The sequence below is a fragment of the Cydia amplana genome, chromosome 5 (assembly GCF_948474715.1).
Source record: "Cydia amplana chromosome 5, ilCydAmpl1.1, whole genome shotgun sequence".
Taxonomy (NCBI): domain Eukaryota; kingdom Metazoa; phylum Arthropoda; class Insecta; order Lepidoptera; family Tortricidae; genus Cydia; species Cydia amplana.
The window spans coordinates 10,418,627-10,441,343 of record NC_086073.1 but is presented as its reverse complement, the minus strand read 5'-3'; the positions used below and the strand labels follow the sequence as shown (position 1 = coordinate 10,441,343).

The 22,717-nt window shown below is 37.0% G+C and overlaps 1 protein-coding gene across 1 annotated transcript in view; it reads left to right on the top strand.

Annotated features, from left to right (window-relative positions):
- LOC134648246 (uncharacterized) overlaps positions 1-22,717 on the top strand; it is a 115,786-nt gene that overhangs the window by 75,320 nt on the left and 17,749 nt on the right. The window contains exon 3 of the mRNA XM_063502733.1: positions 21,889-22,090. Coding sequence (XP_063358803.1) covers positions 21,889-22,090 — 202 coding nt within the window. The remainder of the gene's footprint in view (positions 1-21,888; positions 22,091-22,717) is intronic.

Sequence of the window (22,717 nt, the reverse complement as noted above, 5' to 3'; positions counted from 1 at the left end):
GTTTTTCATGTCCTCTATTTAATAAGACCTACTACCTAACTACCTATTTACGAAGTTTGAAGTAAATACAATTTGAACCCTATATAAACTTTCAACCCCTTTTTAACCATTTTAGGGGATGAATTTTTAAAAACGCTGAAATTACTTTTCTTGTATTCTAATAATATGCCTCTGTACAAAGATTCAAGCCCGTTCTTACAAAAATGTTTGAACTCCATACAAACTTCAACCCCTTTTTCAACACCTTGAGATATAAAGTTTCAAAAACGCTGAATTTTTTTTTTCGTTTTAAAATAATACCTTTTTATGAAGTTTAGAGTTCCTAGGTTAAAATAAAATTTGTACCCTGTACAAACTTTCAACCCCTTTTTAAACCTGTTAGGGGATGAATTTTACAAAACGCTGAAATTACTTGTATTATCTTCTAATAATATCCCCAAATACAAAGATTCAAGTCCCGCGCTCTAAAAAATTTTTGATATCCATACAAACTTTCAACCCCTTTTTCGTCACCTTAGGGGATGAATTTTCAAAAACACTGAAATTAGTTTTCTTGTGTTTAAATTTAATATCTTTTTGCAAATTTTCAAGTTCCTACCTTAAAATAAAATTTGCACCCCAAGACGAACTTTCATCCCCTTTTTAAATCCCTTAGGGGTTTGAACTTCCAAAAACGTTGCAATTACTTTATTTTGTAATCGGCTATTATGCCTTTCTAAGAAGTTTCAAAGCATTTGTTATGGATTCAAACTTTTAACCCCTTTTTAACCCTGTTAGGGAATGAATTTTACAAAACGCTGAAATTACTTTTCCTGTCTTTTAATAATATCCCCAAATACAAAGATTCAAGTCCCGCGTTCGAAAAAATGTTTGATATCCATACAAACTTTCAACCCCTTTTTTACCACTTTACGGGATGAATTTTCAAAAACGCAGAAATTTGTTTTCTTGTATTTTAATAATATATCTTTTTACGAACTTTCAAGTACCTAGCTTATAATAAAATTTGAACCACATACAAATTTTCAACCTCTTTTTAACCCTGTTAGGGGATGAATTTTACAAAAGGCTGAAATTACTTTTCTTGTCTTTTAATAATATCCCCAAATACAAAGATTCAAGTCCCGCGCTCGAAAAAATGTTTGATATCCATACAAACTTTCAACCCTTTTTTCACCACCTTAGGGGATGAATTTTCAAAAACGCTGAAATTAGTTTTCTTGTATTTAAATTTAATATCTATTTGCAAAGTTTCAAGTTCCTAGCTTAAAATGAAATTTGCACCCCAAGACGAACTTTCATCCCCTTTTTAACCCCCTAGGGGTTGAATTTCCAAAAACGTCGCAATTACTTTATTTTGTAATCGGCTATTATGCCTTTCTAAGAAGTTTCAAAGCATTTGTAATGGATTCAATCTTTCAACCCCTTTTTACAAAAAGTTAGGGGATGAATTTTCAAAAACGCTGAAATTACTTTTCTTGTCTTATAATAATATCCCCATATACAAAGTTTCAAGTCCCACACTCACAAAAATATTTGATCTCCATACAAACTTTCAACCCCTTTTTCACCACCTTGGGGGATGAATTTTCAAAAACGCTGAAATTAGTTTTCTTGTTTTTTAATATAATACATTTTTATAAAGTTTTAAATTCCTAGCTTAAAATAAAACTTGTACCCCATACAACCTTTCATCCCCTTTTTAACCCCCTTAGGGGTTGAATTTTTCAAAATCGCTTCTTATCTCTTGTACACTTTATAAATTCAACCTAGTGTGCAAATTTCAACTTTCTAGCTTTTGTAGTTTCGGCTCTGCGTTGATGAATCAGTCAGTCAGTCAGTCAGTCAGGTAGTGTTGAGTCGCTCACTCGTGAGGCACCTCATTTGTACCACTCATTTTGTTAATTTGTCGCAGTACTTCGTACCGCAAAAATGTCTTACTTCACTCCTCTATTCATTTTACTTGATTCTAAAATTATCTTTCTACTAAAAGTTCTATTCTTAACCTCCAGAATTGCACTCCAATTAAATGTTACTATTTATTTATTTATAAAGGAAGTGACGAATACATAAATATTTATATACATTAAATATTTTTGTCGCCGTTGGAATTAATGGAATAGTCGACGCTGAAAATATGCTAGTACCTCACCTCATTTGAAGTAAGACATTGTAACACCTCATTTTAGAAAATGAGGTACTCATACAAACTCATTTTAAATTGATGTCCTACCCATCACTACAGTCAGGACCTTGCATTTATATATATAGATATATAAGATAAGATATATAATATATAAAGATAATATTACAGAATTATACAAGTATTCAAAGCATTGTATATCTAAAGCAATAAAATCTATTACCTACTCTTATTTATGTAAATTGGAGTGTATACAGGGTTTACTATGGAGAAAACCTGAAACTTTATTCACAATTTTCTATCTGCCCAATCAGTACTGTTACATTTAAGGACCATAATACTGTATGAATATATTGCTGTAGGACTGATGGGCGAGATAGAAAATTGTGAATAAAATTTCAGGTTTTCTCCATAGTAAATGTATGGAAAAAGTTTATAATAATTTGTGGCTTTTTAGTACATTACCGTAAGTTGACCCCTAGGAAACTATTGATACTGGATAGGAATGGAATCGATTGGCATACAAAAATCGCATGTGAAAATTTTTTCATTTTCATACAAATTGCATGGGAAAAGTTTTCCTCGATTTGTGGCTTTTCTAGACGGAATTTATTTTCGGTTCCATACAAGCTTTTGATCCTCAATAGGAATGGGATCGATTGGCATCAAAAAAAAAGTTTGTCAAAAATGACCTTTTTCTCGCATCCTGTATGTTTTTTCCAAAATCTGTAAAAGCCAATCTTCATTAATTTGAAATCGAGGGAAGGTCTTCTAAAACCGTTTTCTCGTAGCAGCACGGGATCTGGTAGCTGCGCTCACTGACCCAAAAAGAAAATCCACCCTGTATTTACTCCCCAACTTACCCTATTACTTAAGTTGGAAGCGCGACGGAATTGCCGACTCTACTAATAAGTTTACCTTCTATCTCATAGCAGGTAATATGTACGAGCCCTTGATGTTTGATATTCATTCGAAATAACAAATTCCAAGTGGAATGGAAGACGAGCATATTTGTAGCTGATTTTATTTGTACACGAGTCATAAATTATTTTTCATTTTCTTTATTCGGAGATAAAGTAACGGAAATTGCAAACCAACTCTATAAGAAACAAATGAGAATATGCGGAATATTTAAAGCAATATTATACCACCGACTGCCAATAACTTGGAGGATACAACTAAACGGAGTAGCCATTAACAAGCTTTCCCCTCTGTCGAAAATAGGCGGCCAACGGTCATACACAATATATGGACTGACGTTTATCTGACATGGCTATTTTTACGTTACGCATACATTTGACGTTCCCCTCCCCCGCAAAAATCGGCAGACTGTTTTGTACAGAAAATTACAGACATGGCGTCTCCGTTTGATTATATCCTCCAAGGCCAATAAGCATAAAGCATTCAGCAGTGATTTGCATTTCATTGCATAATTTGTGGGCTGTAGGTATATTTATAAGTATATAATACAATACAATACAAATGCTCTTTATTGTTCTTTATATAAGTAAGTTGAATAACTGAATTTTAGCCAGTGTTATTTATTTACATTAACTTGTTATAAATTCAATAAATTGACCCATTATTTGCTCATATATTTAAAATAAAATAATTACGCGTTAGTATACCTACCTACGTGTGGTGTTGTTGTAAATAGGTATAGGAAGGATATTTACGTGACGAGTTGTAGTAAAAAATCCTTAAAATATGGGTACCGTAAAATGGGGTGAGTAGGGTCAAAACTGAAATTCAAACCACGATAACATTTTATTTTTACATATGAAAACTGAATGGTGTATATAATAATTGTTCCGGACGTTTATATTTTAGTTTTTATTTTATTTTGGGTAGTTCCATTTCATAACTTTGTCGATAAAAAGGAAAACCCACCTCACCCCGTAGTGCCTCGTATTTGGGGTGAGAGGGGTTTTCATACAAAGTTGATTTTGGAAGATTGTTGGATCGATTTTTTTTTTATTATGCGTATTACTATAGCTCCAGCAGTAGCCTTAAAATCCCTTCTCACCCCCCTCTCAAACCTTCTCTCCCCATTCCCCGCGAAACCTTTTCACCCCGTTTTACGGTATAGTTATACTTTGCTCGGAATGGGTTTCCACGGTTTGAAGACACATTATACGGGCTATCCCAATGAATATCGGCGCTATCGATATCGCTCTGAACCAAATGTGACAAGATAATTGAGACTATTGAGAGATTCGTGCAAATGCGATATGTCGTACTCGTACTATTTGGCATAAATATACATTGAAATTTGCTTGGGCATTTGCTTGGTGAGCAAAAAATATCCTCTACAATCTATAAGACAGATTTTTAATCTTAGCGCTTGACTGGATAGGTAATACTGACTTAATAAAATAAATACCTATATTCAATACGGTGCGGATTTCTAAGTAACTAGGTATGAGTTCCAAAAACTTGTAGTAGTAGTAGTAGTAGTAAACACTTTATTGCACAAAACAAGTACATAACACAGAGATAATCCAGTAAATGTGTACAAAGGCGAACTTATCCCGTTAAGGGATCTCTTCCAGCTAACCTTTAAGTAACTGAGAGATACATTATGAAATGGTAGTCAAACTAAGATAAACTGTACATGACGGCGAGACTTAAAAGAAGTAGCTAACCCTATAAACATAACTAAATACTTGTTGATGAGAAACCTGATAGAAGACAATAGTGTATCTAGAGGCTTATTGTCATAGTAAATTTTGTAGTCACAGTAAATTGTACTGCCATCTTTGGACACAGGATTAAAACTAAAACTGAAAATTAATAAAAATATCAAAATATGTATAAATGACCTATATGGATAAATGAATTTTTACTTTTTTAGAACGCCATATGACTTTGACCCATGTTCTTTCACTGATATTTGTTAAAATTGTTCAATATCAAACGGTGTCGTCATCTACACGAGTATAGGTTAAAGATATGGCGCCATCTCGTGGCCGCGTATTTATATCGGAGCATCGTTAATTATGGCGTAAGCGCCATCGACGATAAGGTCCCTTTTCATAGATAACGTCACATATACTCATCTAAGTAGACACCCATAAAAATATTATTTACTTAAACCGAAAACATACAATATTATTCATTTCATCCTAATTATTATAACAAAATTCAAATAAATGCTGACCCAAAATTACAAAACGGTAAACGGTATAAATATTCGATAGAATTTGACCATTTTATTACTTACTTTCTATCGTATCCAATTCAGATATCGATACGTGAAATGTACATAATAGTTTCGTTTACTCCACGTGTTTGATATACAGGCTGGCCCATTTAGATCGGTCAGTATGGGAAAATCTGAAACTATAAGACATACGACGATCTCTTCTTAGGAACCATGTCATCGATTTTAGTAACAAGAAATATCGTCATAACTTCGCTCGTTTTTTTTTTATTTGTTGGTGCTTTGGGTCAAATTATTTCAAATGTCCTATAAAGATCAATCGTACCGATTTTCATACCTTTAACACCATTTGCAGCATTTTACTGAATTTCGCGGTCTACCGCCAGCGCTATATTGTCAACTACATTCGATTACCTATTAACAAAGAGAAAATATAGTATAGAGGGGTCCTGTCATCGTAAATTTTGTAGTCTCAATAAAAATCTCTGCATCAAAATTGTCCCAAAACCAACAGAGTTGAGAGTTAGGTCATTAGATAGTTATTTCTTTGTACTTAATTTCGTTCTATAGGCACCAAGTGAAATTCCATTGCAGAACTGAGATATTGGTATTTTAGCCAAAAAGTCGTCACCCTTATTACCTAGGCCTTTAGACCCATGTTCTTTCACTGATACCTATGTGTTAAAATGAAACGTTGTTAAATATGAAACGGTGTCGTCAACGCCATCTAGCCGAGCATAGGCCAAAGGTGTGTGCGCCATCTATCCGAGAATGACTTATTCTTGATTTCCGAGGCACGTTTTTTCCTTAGACTTTATTCATCTTATAAGGAGTTAGTTATGTCTTTGCTATTAATGTATGTTTATACAAGCGTACAGTCAACATTCTCAGGGAAATTAATGAAGCCTATAGACAAAAATTGTGACATTTAACATAAATATTAGTCGGCAGTCGGAAGGCTCGGATACCCCCTTGTAAATCGTCCTAATTTACAAGGGAATCTCCTAAATAAATTATTTTTAGATGCATACCGAGAATAAAATATTTATTTACAACAAAAAAATAACGAGTAAGAAAATAAAACTCAAAGATACTTTAGATGTTCCTACTTAACCCAGACAAAATGTAAACATTACGTACCTCGTAGCTCACCTAAATATTCACATGTCGATGTTTCCTCGTCCTCCGCACTCAATTAGGTATTCAAGCGCGGCGCTGATAAACGCCGGTGGCAATGAAATGCTGAATTAACATTTCCAACGTGATGGCGCTCAGGGCCGGATCTTGCTCGGTGTCGCCATCTGTGTTCCGGGATGCAACTTAGCATTGTTAATGTGCTCTCATCAGTCGTAGTGAAGCTCAGAGTTTAGATAAGCAAAATACTAACTATTACGCTGTAATCACTCTAATGCGGATCCGCACGCCGCTCGGGTGCGTGAGCGAGACGGCGTTATGCACATATACGACAGAAGTATAGCTATGTCTCGCCTACCCATAGCAATTTCCCGCTAGCACCCTGTATCTTCATATTCGTATCGCATGCGGTCATATCACCTGTGTCATATCACCATATCACCATATCAGATGTGTGTCATTCATATCAGAAAGTTCCTGACCACTAAGCTTAGTAATGTGTAGCTTTTTATAAATATTCTACCCTTCGATCAACACGGGCTTCCGACACGTCGGAAGGGATAGGCCCAAGCGATATCTTAACATACAAATCATTCTGCCATTTTTCGCGGGGGGGGAACGTGCACACAGTCGCACTTCTCACACACTTACATACAATATCCAATCTGTAATGACGACACAAATACATAGAAAATGACACCCTACACAGACAAATCTTGCACACCTCGATCTGTTTTTGTGTACGGACGAGTCACAAGTGTCACAACACGCACACTAACACATTTTCGTCAAGAGATGAGAAGTCGGATTTGTCGCTCGACCGATCCGCAATTTGTAGTGGGCGAGAAAAATCGATAAATCCAACAATTACATGAAACTAAAATGTAATAATTGTGTTTAAATGTAATTAAACGTATGATATGTAAAAAAATTAATACATGTGAAATATAACACCATCTTTTTGTAAATTTGATGTATTCGACCTGTTTTTACAACAAAAAAACCGAGCAAATAGGCATTTTTGTGTAGCAGTGTTCACTCGCGCGACTGGATTCGGTCTAGTTTAAAATCCAAGTGCAACTAGTTTTATTACCCGCGCTAGATCAGTTGATCTTGTATCTCGGCAGAGCGGAAATAGTGCAAATACCGCCTCCATTCCGTGTTGCTGTAAGATGTACTTCGTTATCAAAAAGCTCCATGGCCCCCCTTTTTAAAAGGCCTTGGTAAGGGTTATTGAAAATGTATAAAATAGTTTCAAAGCAGTAATTAATTCTAGATTGATTAACCTATCTTTCACGGTTTCGGATATCCCATACTGGTATATACTTCAAGGTTTTTGTATTCTTTTTCTTTCTAAGAGACCTATATTTACGTATCCGAATGGTAGAGGTAAACCGTTTTAAAAGTGCGTGCCCCTGCCCAAAGCCTCACACGTATTATACACCGTGGGCGTTAATAACCCGAAAGATTTAAACCAACGCTTTTAGAGCCTAATTAGAGTTTATAAAGTTATATAACATATAGTCCAAAAACCCATAATTAAGGAGATATTAATTATTTAAAACAAATCACAAGTTAAAAAATCTTAATTCCAACACACCCTAAGGGCGTGACGTAGCCACCTACTAATTTTACACGCAGACGCACTAACTGCATGGTTATTAGCCAGTTTCACTTAATTAAGTTTGGATAGATAATCCTACAAAAAGGTTTCACTAAGTATAACTGCATTCATAACTCATTTTCGTCATTTTGTCCCTTACGCCCTTTGAGCCTACGGTAGTCGATATATGACATTGTTAACGCGGTTATTAGGCGTTAACTATATTCTTGTCTTTTGTTGTAGAATTATGAAAACTCGTTATATAATAACAAATTAGCAATATTTATTGTAATTTTACATTAATATGTTGACATTAATTGTATTGTTTTTTCGGTATTGACATAATCGAATGTGTTTCAAAATTAGAATCCGCGCCGGATCGTAGTTTCTTCTGGCGGCGCTAATGCATAAAGGTTGGATTGTTGACAGACATACTTATTTTGATAAACCAATAAGACTTCGCTAATATTATTTTATACCTAACTCGCTTAGAATGCAAATTGCAGAGCTAAACCTATTAACCTAGCCTAAATTTAAACTCCGGCCAAGAGCGCCTAGGTACCCCATTGCTTATTCCAAAAGGGATAAATTCCGGGCGGAAGGGCAGACATTTGAGGTTTTGTTGGATTTGTGAATTTCTTTGTAGAAATGTTACTCTGACTGAGTTTGCAATGTTCATGGCTCCGACTTTTATACACCGTGGGCGTTAATAACCCGAAAGATTTAAACCAACGATTTTAGAGCCTAATTAGAGTATATAAAGTTATATATCATATAGTCCAAAAACCCATAATTTAAGAGATATTAATTATTTAAAACAAATCACAAGTTAAAAAATCTCAATTCTAACACACCCTTATGCGTGACGTAGCCACCAACTAATTTTACACACAGACGCACTAACTGCATGGTTATTAGCCAGATTCACTTAATTAAGTTTGGTATCTATCCTACAAAAAGGTTTCACTACCGAAATTTTGTTCTGTTCTCAATCGCGAGAGTGCAAACTATTTACCTTCACGATAACTGGCCGGTAGTTTGAAATTGATGTCACTGAAATGACATATTTCATATTATTACTGATTGTCACGTGAGATAAAATCTTAGAAATTTGATTGAGTGTAATAAATAATATTCGCCATGCCGCATTATCCTCCGAATCATTTAGCGGATATTCACTTTGTGTACGGATTTGGAAACCCCGAAGAACTATGTGGTTCCAGCACGACGGACCCACTTCAGCCTTGCAGTTCGTAAATTGGCTTGACAAACTGAGAGGTGGATTGGCCGTGGAAGCAACGTCCTATCTAACCTGGCCCGCCCGATCACCCGACTTAACGCCATTGGTTTTTTTTTTCTATCGAGAACTCTGAAAGATAAGGAATACTCAACACCAGTGAACTCTGGAGAAGAATTATTAATAAGAATTCGAACGGCTTCCGAAGAAATAAAGAACACTTTAGTAAACCTAAATAATTAAATCCGTTTAAGATTAAATATTTGTGCTGAAAGCGGTGGAACACACTTCAAAAACCTAATTCATTAAATTAATAAGAATGCCTAATTGTTTAACATAGTTATTTATTTTACTTTACTCAGTATAAATCAACACATCGAGATTTAAAATACGTACTGATTAGCATGATCGATATTTTAACAAAGTAATCATCCCTTTCCGGCTGTAGTATGAGTTAAAACAATAAGAGGCATGATTTCTTTCGGATATAATCATGGTTACGTCAGTCAAAGGAAAAGATATTATCGCAAAGTTTCAACAATAATAACTGCACTATAATGTTGTACTAAATAATACAGTTTTGATACAATTTGTGGTATTTTGTGGTGCCAATAAATTGAAATTATTTCAACGTAAACATTGTATCATCCTAGAGATAACTTGACACTTCTAAAAATCTTTATTAATATAAATTACTAAAAGACATAGAATATAAAACTAAAACTAACTACAATTAAAATAACTAAAACTAAAAATTAAAAATACCTATCAAAATTTGGTGCCCGCGGGAGGGTGCCCAATACGCAGGCAGCGTTCCCGCGCTGGATTGCGATTGCAATTCTCTGCGCGAGAAAGCTGCCCGCGCGGGGGTCGCCCGTTGCCTCCCTCAGCCGTTTCCCGAGCGCCTTGTGGAGCATCTGTGCGCCTCTGCCCCACGAACCAAGCGTCTCGACGCCAAATGCGACAAATTCGTATTGAGCGCCGAGACAGCTGTATTTGGCTACCTTTTGACGCTCCCGAGTGTCCGCCGCCGCGCCAGCACGCCTGCTGGTCGATGGGACGTAGGACGCCGCTAGCGTGTCAGCTCAAGTGGCGTCCCATACCAACGCACGACCCATCTTCCAGGGAATCAGTGACATCCCGTCAGGGCGCTTACCGTCGTTCCGCACTATTTGGGGGTCCAGAGCGGCGGGAACGCCGGCACTGACGAGCGCCCTTCTCAGGATGTCATTGAGGGCGGAATGGCGAGACAGGCGGCCGGCACCCGAAGAGCAGGCGAGCCCGTGGTGACCGAGGCTATCTACTTCAGATCCACATGAAGCGCAGTTGTGGTCGGCACAGACAGCAACTCCTAGCCGGAGACCAGCGGCTATGCGAAGCGTCTCTGGGTCTATAAAGGTGCCGGTGTTAGGCGAGGGATACGCGTGTAGCCACTGACCTGACTCTGGCTGAGATGATGCCAGAAGCCTCGCTCGGTCCCTGCCTGTCGCTGTGTCCAGAAGTGAGTTTAGCGTAGAGACTGAAGCTATGTTATCCCAGGCCCTTTGTATTTTCGGTCGAGACGGAAAATTTTGACTCGGTCCAGCTAGCCATGCATTCGAGGCCTCAACCAGGCACGCGATCTCGCAGTTTGTAGCCGGAGAGGCTTTGAGAATATTACCTGCGAGATCGGAGGTGCTATGAATTGAGGCCAAGAATGCCGGCAAAGCAACACTTGAAATTTTACGGGTACCCAAACCACCATACCTTATCGGTAAGGTGGCTTGAGTCCATGCCTGCTCGCTAAATCGGATGTTCAAAATTGATTCAATTTGTGATTTTAAAAGTAGGTCAAGAGGTCGGAGTAGATGGGGGTATTTCCAGATAGGGCAACAGCGGAGCAGGTAGGTAAATTTTGGAATGAGTAGACAAAATTTTAGAATAAACAGAGCAGAATGACTGCTAATTTTGAAAAGGCGGTCCGAATAGTCACTAAATTTTGAAATAGATTTACTCAGAAGGGGACGGATGGCTTCATCGAAGACGGGTGCTCCGAGAAGATGTAGACTGTCTTTAGATATATTTTTGATAGATGGCGCGATGTTATTAAAACTTTGAATAATTTGGGATGCCGAAGAAGAATCTAAATTGTCCGAAATATATAATTCACATTTATTGAAATTTAATTCCAGCCCAATATCTTTAAATTTATTTTTAATTTGTAATAAATCTGCTAAGACAGTCTGTGAATCGCCTCCTAGAGTCCCATCGTCAAGGTACCACACGTTTAATTTGGAATTTAGACTGTGAATTATTGAATTAATTGCCAGACTAAATATGGCTGGACCGAGGGGATCACCCTGCTGACAACCCACTGCCGAAAGGATCTCATTGTTTTTGTGCATTAATTTCGATGGACAGTGATAACACTGTAGTAAAAAGTTATAAATTTCCGGAATCGTTATTTTAATTTCGTTCAGCAGGGTGTCTCTATTAACTGAATTAAAGGCGTTTTGTACGTCTAATTTTAAAAGTACCTCACATGCGTCGCTTTGTACGAAGGTGCGTACGGCATGAACCGCCGCCTCGCAGCCACCGCGTGTGCCGAAGCCAACCTGAATAGGTTCAAAAGGATTTTTTAGTTTTTTGCGTGTTAGCCGGACACACACTTTGGCCGCTAATCGCCGTAACGTCGACCCTACGGCAATAGGGCGTACGCCACCGTCTTTTTTTGAGAGGCCAATGAGATTCGCCCCATAAATTACCGGCGTCACCTCTTGACACACATCTCCCATCAGCATAAGATTGATTAATTTTGTAATGCTGGAGACAAGGTGCTCACCAGTTACACCGCTGCCATGATTGGTGAGATCAATCAGATGCTGAGGGGAAATGCCGTCAAGGCCGGACGCAGACCCTTTTGGGAACGATAGCACTTCTTGTCATGGAACACAAGTCACTAAATTCGCCGTGCATCGTATGATATCGGAGTGATTCGTGAAATGTCATACTCGCTCTCTGTTTCTCTACTTGAGATTAATTAAACTCGCTCACTCTCTGAAGTAAAGGTTTGTTCATAAAGAAGTGGTAAATTAATATGATTTAATTTGTACTGAAATAATAATTTAATTAAAACACAAAATTGGACCCATGTTGATTTAACATTATTTACTCGTACTGTCGTCAAAAATACGTGGTTTAAATCTTTCGGGTTATTAACGCCCACGGTGTATAATCTTATAGAAGCAACTCACAGAAACACAGAAAGAGTATAATTTTCTTTTATTGTGCTTGTGTGCGTCTACAACTTAATATGTGAGCAGGTGCCTGTAGAGGGGCGCGCATTTGTATAATGATTTATCTCAATCAAACTACAATTTTCGACTGAAAGTACGCAATTGTAGAAATATTATTTCGAGCATTAGAGTAACAGCTGTAACAGAACTTAACGAAAGTGGAAATCTTGGCTTATTTTGCTTAATGTTTGTGAGCTTTTTAGACGCATTGTCTTGGCGCGAGTCTCGGTCGTACAATCTGGGTGATTGTCGCGTCCGCCTTTGACGACGTCCCTAATGTAGGTATTTTCAGTTTAAAGACAGCCCTTTCATTTTGTTTAGGTTCGTAGGGATTAATTTTTCATAGAATTGTTGACAATGCTATCATGTTCTTACAGTTTCGGTCGCTTAACTCTTTGTATCAAATAACATAAAAATTGCTAGTATTCTTTGTCAGCTGTCAATTAGGTAGCTGAAAAGATAAGTGGGTGGAAAGATATTAATATGGCATCATGAATGTGTAAATAATGAATCCTTCGTTTCGTCCACAAAGAGACCGCCTTGTATCTTCTAAAGTTACAAATGGGCTGGACTCCTTAACAATGTGTTCGCGTGACTAAAGCGATAGATTTTAATTAGTCACAAGTCAACGGTCACCAATTCACATTATTATTTTATAAATTATAACAAAACGACAAGTATTTCAACTCGGGGGTTTTCAGCAAAAAGTGTTGTTTTTTTACTTAAAATTGTCCCCGGTTTCCCATTCTTTTATGACGGTAGGTTATACCTACCACGTGAGAAAAATAGGACACTTTTCCTTTGTTTAATCGGTAGTACTTATTCGAGATAATAATGTAGGTTGATCCTAAATTCAAAAGAGTTGAAATAGAATATAATAGTTAGTACAAATGGGTTAGGTTTTTGTTGTTAGGTCAGTCAGTGAGTAAAATCTCGATTTTTAGATCTTAATAATTTGTTTGTATCTTAACTTAATAACCGGTTGAGTTTAAATATTTATGAAATTTGGAGTTCTAGTTAGCTTGAAAGATTTTAAGTTACGTAGGGGTCAAAATCGTTGCAGACTTATCTTGGTCTAACTCTAACGCTAATTTTCATAGTTTACGTTAACACATTGTTTTGATTTAACACGTGTCATGAATATGACAAAAAGCGTCGAGTTCTTTTGAATGGAGACGAAATGTAACTTCAGTTTAATAAGTTACGTTCCTAAGTCACGTTCGTTCATATGCCCTGTAGTATAAATATAAATATGTCAATATCCCGACAAGGCAGTAGACTGGAAAGCTTGGCTTTATGATTCTTAGATTGATGGTACGTGTCCACGGTTCAATCGCCTGTCGTTAAGCTCATAGACGATATTGATGCAGCTGTCTCATTCTTAACGACATCGCATTATTCAACAACCTCTGCCACAGAATAGATATAGTTTGTCAAAGGACTGTCTCATTTCAAACATAGACAGAGAGAATCATACTATCTTTGACTTACACTAGTACTAGCACCCAAAAGAAAAGGATGAGTATAGTTTTTTTGTTCTTATTTACTGACAAATTGGTTTGACCAACTATAAATACCTAGTATGTATCTTTAAGATTTTCACCGCCTAAAAAAACAGATGTTTGGCAGTAAGGTCACGAATCATTTTGTCCGAGCATTATGTCCATCCCTTACGCTTGACACGTTCTCTTTCTCACTCGCTCACTGGCTGGCAATCTGTCAATTTCTAATGTTATGCTCATAAGCCACATAATATAAGCCATGTTACTTGTCAAATGAAAACAAAATACTTAATAGGGGCCCAGGCAAAGAAAATAAAAGAAAAACATCTCACAGAAGTCCTAAACTTTTCCCTTGTGTAATTTTTAGGGTTCCGTACCCAAAGGGTAAAAACGGGACCCTATTACTAAGACTCCGCTGTCCGTCCGTCCGTCCGTCCGTCCGTCTGTCTGTCACCAGGCTGTATCTCACGAACCGTGATAGCTAGACAGTTGAAATTTTCACATATATATATAATATTTCTGTTGCCGCTATAACAACAAATACTAAAAACAGAATAAAATAAAGATTTAAGTGGGGCTCCCATACAACAAACGTGATTTTTGACCGAAGTTAAGCAACGTCGGGCGGGGTCAGTACTTGGATGGGTGACCGTTTTTTTGCTTGTTTTGCTCTATTTTTTGTTGATGGTGCGGAACCCTCCATGCGCGAGTCCGACTCGCACTTGGCCGGTTTTTTAGCTGTACGTATGTAGGTACGCGTACGCGGTATTTCCAAGATATCAATCTATTCAAGGCTATCTCAGGAATTGATGCGGGTTGTAAAGGTCGCATTATCGACGCATGATAACGGTATTCAATTGTTAGAATTCGGGGTCACGCTTAGTGATCCTCTATTTATTTCGGGATGTCTTGTCATCATCTTCCTCGGGTTGTCCCAGCATTTTGCCACGGCTCATGGGAGCCTGGGATCCGCTTGGCAACTAATCCCAGGAATCGGCGCGGGCACTAGTTTTTACGGAAGTGACTGCCATCTGACCTTCTAACTCAGAGGGTAAACTAGGCCTTATTGGGATTAATCCGGTTTCCTCACGATGTTTTCCTTTACCGAAAGGCGACTGGTAAATACCGAATGATATTTCGTACATAAGTTCCGAAAAACTCATTGGTACGAGTGCTAGACGGGGTTTGAACCCGCGACCTCCGGATTGCAAGTCGCACGCTCTTACCGCTAGGCCACCAGCGCTTCTGTGCTCGACAGCGCTTATTTCGGGATGTTTATACATTTATTTATTACGTGTAAATGTCATACATATACTGGATCAACCAAATCTTGTCAGTAGTAAAAGGCGGCAAATGAAAAATCGCGGGTTAGCAACACTGTGTTCGAATAATTCCAAAATCGCGTGTCATCTGTGTGTTATCTGTGGAATGTGGATCGTGAATGACAGCCATCATCTTATTGTTTCATTCTGAATCGTTTCTATTTCAAGAGAAATTTCTGCTGTCACCATTAAATACCAAGATTATGCATGACCTCAAGCAAAGCTAAGGTGCCTACAATGTACAATCATGCTCGTTGACGGTAAACATTACTAAAATTTGAGGTTATGATAATTCACTCGAACTGACGTATGAAGGGCGGAAAAATAACACGTTTTGGTTCGATGTACATTGCTGCTTTTCTTAGCGCAATTCTGCTCTTTGAGTATTACATGGTGTTACCCTACTTTAATTTGCAGTACATTGCTACTGACAAGATTTGGTTTTCAAATTTGCATAATTATTACATTTCCGATGTCAACACATACGACTACGAGTAGCTTAATAAATAATATTTGGGAGACCACGAGCTTTGATCGGAAAACATATAAAAACTCAAAAATGCGCGTTTTCCCAGGCATAAGAACTAGTACTTCGATTTTTCGCCCCCGAAAATCCCCATACAGCAAATTTCATCGAAATTGTTAGAGCCGTTTCCGAGATCCCCGAAATATATATATAAACAAATATACAAGAATTGTTCGTTTAAAGGTATTAAATATGAATGAGAGACCTTTCTATTAGAAAACATAAAGGCTAAAGTTTAGGTACATAATTATACATATTTTATCAAGGGACACGCGGTAAAGTAACGAAGCACCCTGCGCGTCGCTAATCTACTTAAACTACCGCTATGCCAGTGAAAACACTCTACTCCTCTACTCCAACTTTTAAAACTTCATTAAAACTGGATATGCGCACGCCAAAAAATTTAAACAAGTTCAAAGAAAGTAATCAGCATTCACAGAGTCGTACTGCGACTTCCCAAAACTTCTTATCTAAGCAACAACAACTAGCATTTTACAAAGTGCAATCCTGCTCTTGCTAAACTTTTCGAGTGCTTTTGAAAAAGTGCTTCACGAATTTCACGATATATGTAAATACATTCAGGGAAAATCTATAATAATGTATACTTCTTATCGCAACGAGGACACGACACGGAATAAAATATATAAACTAAAAGCGGCCAAGTGCGAGTCGGACTCGCCCATGAAGGGTTCCGTATTTAGGCGATTTATGACGTATAAAAAAAAACTACTTACTAGATCTCGTTCAAACCAATTTTCGGTGGAAGTTTACATGGTAATGTACATCATATATTTTTTTTAGTTTTATCATTCTCTTATTTTAGAAGTTACAGGGGGGGGGACACACATTTTACCACTTTGGAAGTGTCTCTCGCGCAAACTATTCAGTTTAGAAAAAAATGATATTAGAAACCTCAATATCATTTTTGAAGACCTATCCATAGATACCCCACACGTATGGGTTTGATGAAAAAAAAATTTTTGAGTTTCAGTTCGAAGTATGGGGAACCCCAAAAATTTATTGTTTTTTTTTTCTATTTTTGTGTGAAAATCTTAATGCGGTTCACAGAATACATCTACTTACCAAGTTTCAACAGTGTAGTTCTTATAGTTTCGGAGAAAAGTGGCTGTGACATGCGGACGGACAGACAGACGGACAGACAGACATGACGAATCTATAAGGGTTCCGTTTTTTGCCATTTGGCTACGGAACCCTAATAAAAGGAGGTAAAAAACTAAATATTTTATTTAAAAAATTAGAGTTTCGATGTAAGTAGACAATATGGATTTTAAAATCTGAAATAAACAATTTTCATTTTATTTTTTATTTAGGTCAAGTCCAAATACTGAATTTAAAATCTGTTTGCATTACAACGAACCAAATGCAAGTTTTTTACAAAATGTTTATGAATGGTGTAATTTTTAGGGTTCCGTACCCAAAGGGTAAAAACGGGACCCTATTACTAAGACTCCGCTGTCCGTCCGTCCGTCCGTCTGTCACCACGCTGTATCTCACGGACCGTGATAGCTAGACAGTTGAAATTTTCACAGATGATGTATTTCTGTTGCCGCTATAACAACAAATACTAAAAACAGAATAAAATAAAGATTTAAGTGGGGCTCCCATACAACAAACGTGATTTTTGACCGAAGTTAAGCAACGTCGGGCGGGGTCAGTACTTGGATGGGTGACCGTTTTTTTGCTCTATTTTTTGTTGATGGTGCGGAACCCTCCGTGCGCGAGTCCGACTCGCACTTGGCCGGTTTTTTAATTAACGCTCATCTACGCTTTTAACTAAGTAGTTAGGTATACATTTATAATTGATGACCCTTTTTAACCCTGTTAGGGGATGAATTTTTAAAAATGCTGAAATTACTTTTCTTATTTTCTAATAAAGGGTGCAGGTCCAGACATAGAGGCCGTTTGTAAATATGTAAATTTCTACGTAACTAAAATAAAGTGACAAAAATTGAATGACTTATTCAGTTTTACTTTTATTTACAGTAAATATGCTAAAAAAATTACAACCCAACATGACCTTGTTTAGCACATTTCAGTATCTCGGAGCGGAATCAGCTGAAAAGTGATTTTCTAGATTTAATTGCGATGTCCTTAGAAATCCGCTGCCAGATTCGCTTCATCACTGGGATGCTGTTAGCTAGTCGAGAGAACAGTGTCTTCTATTAGTGTTTCTAGTTCATCGTCCGATATGTAGTATTTGTAGCTCGCTACTTGCGTCGGATCCAGCTCCAGCGGTACATAAAGTTCATCATCTGAAACGAAGAATAAATTTCGACCGCTGGGAATGCTGTCCTTGTAAAGCTTAACTGCACCCTTAATACACCGATCGATCTACCCTTGATTGTATTGGGGCTGCGTCTTTTCTTCTGCTTTCTTTACTCGCCGATATGTAGACAGGGTCAAGCCAAGTTCTCGTAAGGCGACGCGGTTAGATTTGCTACGATTTTGTCTCGCCTTCTACACTTTCTTTTGCAACCTGGGCGTGTTAATAGTCGGTTTTAAACCAGGAAGTGGCTTGAATCCTATTTGACGTTTGTCTACGTACCGTTTGATCACATTTTGGATGGTCTGGTCAGGTACATTTTGCTTGCTAAAGTGATGCAAAGTCAGTACACGATTTTCAGAACAGCGTCTGTAAAATTCCATTATCGACTTAGCTCGGTATTCGTGCTCGGTACGTTTCATTATAATTTTTTTTCATGATTTAATTTACAGGAATGCAAATTAGGATAATATTACAATAAAATGCATTTAACATTTTTATCCAATTGTTTATTCTCGTAGTCATATAAACGGCTGCAAAAAGCGGCCTCTATCTCTGGACCACCCTTTAATATTCAAGTCCCGCGCTAAAAAAAATGTTTGATCTCCATACAAACTTTCAACCCCTTTTTCATCACCTTAGGGGATGAATTTTCAAAAACGCTGAAAATATTTTTCATTTATTTTAATAATTTATCTTCTTACGAACTTTCAATTTCCTAGCTCAAAATAAAACTTGAACCCCATACAATACATTACATACATTTCATCCCTTTTTTAACCCCCTTAGGGGTTGAATTTCTCAAAATTGGTTCTTATCTCTTGTACACTTTATAAATGCAACTTAGTGTGCAAATTTCAACTTTCTAGCTTTTGTAGTTTCGACTCAGCGTTGATGAATCAGTCAGTCAGTCAGGAGGATTTATATATATGTATACTTGATGACTTGATGAGCATTGATGAAATCCACATTGGAGCTTACTTGAGCACTCCCATCTAAAAAATACAGTTTGAATTGCAGTAGAGAAAATTCAAATCCCGGCTGAGAATACCTTTAACATCTTGGCTGTTCGAAAAAATTCAATAAAAGAAAACGAAGGGCTATTTCAGCTATTTTGTACGTTTAATTTGATCCATTAACAGTATTGCCGACTCAATTTTGAATGCTATTTATTTTGCATTCCATTTCTCCGCCGACTTTTCCAAAAAGACGAGGTTCACCATTTATCTAAAAATAGTAATCGTAATGGTAAATAGTCAATAGGGTTCATAGAATCAGACCAAAATAACTCTTTATGGTATTTGCAATGAAAAAGTGTAGTCATGTCATAATTAAGGTAAAATTTCTATGAAAATATAATGTTTATAATGACACTCCCTCACTTTGTTCTGTTCAAGTCGGTACAAAGTTAGCTTATACTGACTCTACTGTTTACTAGTTAAATAAATTAACGATTAAAAGTTAGGAACGTATACCTCCTCCTTCTCCTCTAAAAAAACGTTTAGGTTGTATAATGGGTAGACTTCTTGTCTTTTTTTTCTCCTTATTACATAAAGGAATCTAATTAAAGCGTGTATACGTTACAGCAATAAAAAATATGTTAAAAGGTTACTTTTAGGGTTCCGTAGCCAAATGGCAAAAAACGGAACCCTTATAGATTCGTCATGTCTGTCTGTCTGTCCGTCTGTCTGTCCGTCTGTCTGTCCGTCCGTATGTCACAGCCACTTTTCTCCGAAACTATAAGAACTATACTGTTGAAACTTGGTAAGTAGATGTATTCTGTGAACCGCATTAAGATTTTTACACAAAAATAGAAAAAAAAACAATAAATTTTTGGGGTTCCCCATACTTCGAACTGAAACTCAAAATTTTTTTTTCCTCAAACCCATACGTGTGGGGTATCTATGGATAGGTCTTCAAAAATGATATTAAGGTTTCTAATATCATTTTTTTCTAAACTGAATAGTTTGCGCGAGAGACACTTCCAAAGTGGTAAAATGTGTGTCCCCCCCCCCTGTAACTTCTAAAATAAGAGAATGATAAAACTAAAAAAAATATATGATGTACATTACCATGTAAACTTCCACCGAAAATTGGTTTGAACGAGATCTAGTAAGTAGTTTTTTTTTATACGTCATAAATCGCCTAAATACGGAACCCTTCATGGGCGAGTCCGACTCGCACTTGGCCGCTTTTTTTTATTTCGAATAGGTATACAGTATGTAAACTAACGAAAAACATTTACTCAAACCCATTAATGTGTAAGTCACACTGAGCAACTTTCACTATACACTTTTACTATAGCACCGACCCCGAAATCGCGAAAAAAATTTGGTTGTTTCATACATTTTGCTGGACATTGAAATTTTCGCGATTTCGGGTTTGGTGTCATAGTAAAAGTTGCTACCTACACATAGTGTGACCTACACATTAACGGGTTTGAGTAAATGTTTTTCGTTAGTGTACATACTATACCTATTTACAAAGTTGAGAATTCTACATTTCTGGATTAACGAAACGTTTAACGTTGTTGAACGTGTTATTGCACAAACAGTATGAAAAAAAAAAAAAAATAAAAAAAAAAAAACGTTTATTCAGAGATCTTGCTTACAACTAATCGAACGAGCGAGCGAAGCGAAGTGAAGTTCTTACATTCAACTTGGAGCACACGGCTGGCTAGGGGCACGTCCCGGCATTTCGATGTTTTTAAGCTGAACTATCAGAGGATAGTTTGATACACAATAACTTAAGTAAATTTGTTCTAATTTAAATGAAATTGGGTAAACGTGTAGTTGAGGGCATTATATTTTAGTCATTAAATTATGAGCAGGCTCGATCAAGGGGTGATTGAGCTAGACGAGCTTAGAAGGCTAAAAAGCTATTTGTGATGGGTCTTGCTATTCTGGACATCTTTTTTGCAAGAAAGTATGGTCGAGTTTGGTATCAAATGAAAGTGCTCGGCTTACACATTTATAATATAGTTTTTAAATTTACAATTTTAAAATAACGATCTAACATTTTGGCGAACCGCGAGTTCTCAGTTCGGGGCGAACTACTAGTTACATATATTCTTCTGCCAAACCACAGAGTGGTTTGTTGGCAGACGAGGCTCCTTTATGTATAATCATGCAAGCTAGGTAGTTGATAGGTAACTTAAACTTAGGTATCTACTTAACCCTTTACCGCATGCGCAGCCCTATATAGCAACTATTAAAGTTCATTTTTAAACAAATACTTTTTATTTATGACATGAAGTAAGGGGTTAACTCTATATTCTTAGCGTACAGTAAAAGAAAATCAAAATAAAATAAAATTGTAACGTATTATTGACTTTGTATTTTGTTTAATAAAAAATTGCTTAGTTTTTTTAAATGTTTGTTTTGTCATCCTTGTGTTCTTTAAATCCGACGGTAACTCATTATAGATCTTAGGGACTAAATATTTTCTACTTCTCTGGCCATAATAATTCGTAAAACTAGGTACCAGCAATTTATTACTATCTCAGTTTCTTATTAACCTTTGATTGACAATAGGTATTTTAAACTCATCATTACACATTTGTTCTAGAGCTAATACTAACTTGACTTTTTCATGCATATATTCATGTATATGTATGTATTCTTTTTCATGTATATGAATATTTTTCATGCATGCCCATTGTTTACGTTATACATTTAATGCCAATTTATTTTATTCCAGATAGGGCAGCTAACAGAGCTACGATGGCAAACGACCGGTCAAAAAACTCAAGAGGGCAACAACATCGCAATACACGTCATTCCACCCGATGGCGAAGAAGACGACGAGTTCGTGCCGCCGCTGCGCGCGCGCACCCGGAGGAAGATGAGCACCCCGCTGAGCGCGCTGCCCGGCGCTGCCGACCGGCTGATCGGCATGCCTAGTAAGAAGGTTTTTAGGATTCCTTATCCAAAATGTATATTTGAAACCTGATAATATTATAATTTATACATGAAATATCTGGGAGACCGAGCTATGCTCGGAAAACATAATATATAAAAACTCAAAAATGCGTTTTCCCAGGGATAAGACGATAGATCGATTTTTCGCTCCCCAAAACCCCCACATAGCATATTTCATCAAAATTGTTAGAGCCGTTTCCGAGATCTCCGAAATATATATAGAAATAAATATACTACAAGAATTGCTCGTTTCAACTTTCAAGGTATTAGATACAGATTAGACGTGTGCGCCGCGCCGGCGCGCCGCCGCCGCCGGGTTTTTTTGCCACGCCGCCGCCGCCGATAAATGATCGGCGTGAAATCGGCGTGGCCTTGAGTTTTGTTAATCAACTATCCTTACTTGATATTTGGATTAAAATTTGGATTATATAGGTTGCAGTTGTTAAATTTTATTCAATTAACTAGGCAACTATTTGGGTCAAACAGAAAACTGTGTTCACGTCTTTCCTGTAGACATACACAAGAGTTAAGGGCTATAAAGGTTAATTTTCTTATTTAACCCTTATCCACGTGATAAGGTCCTCCTTTTATTTAGAGAACTATGATAA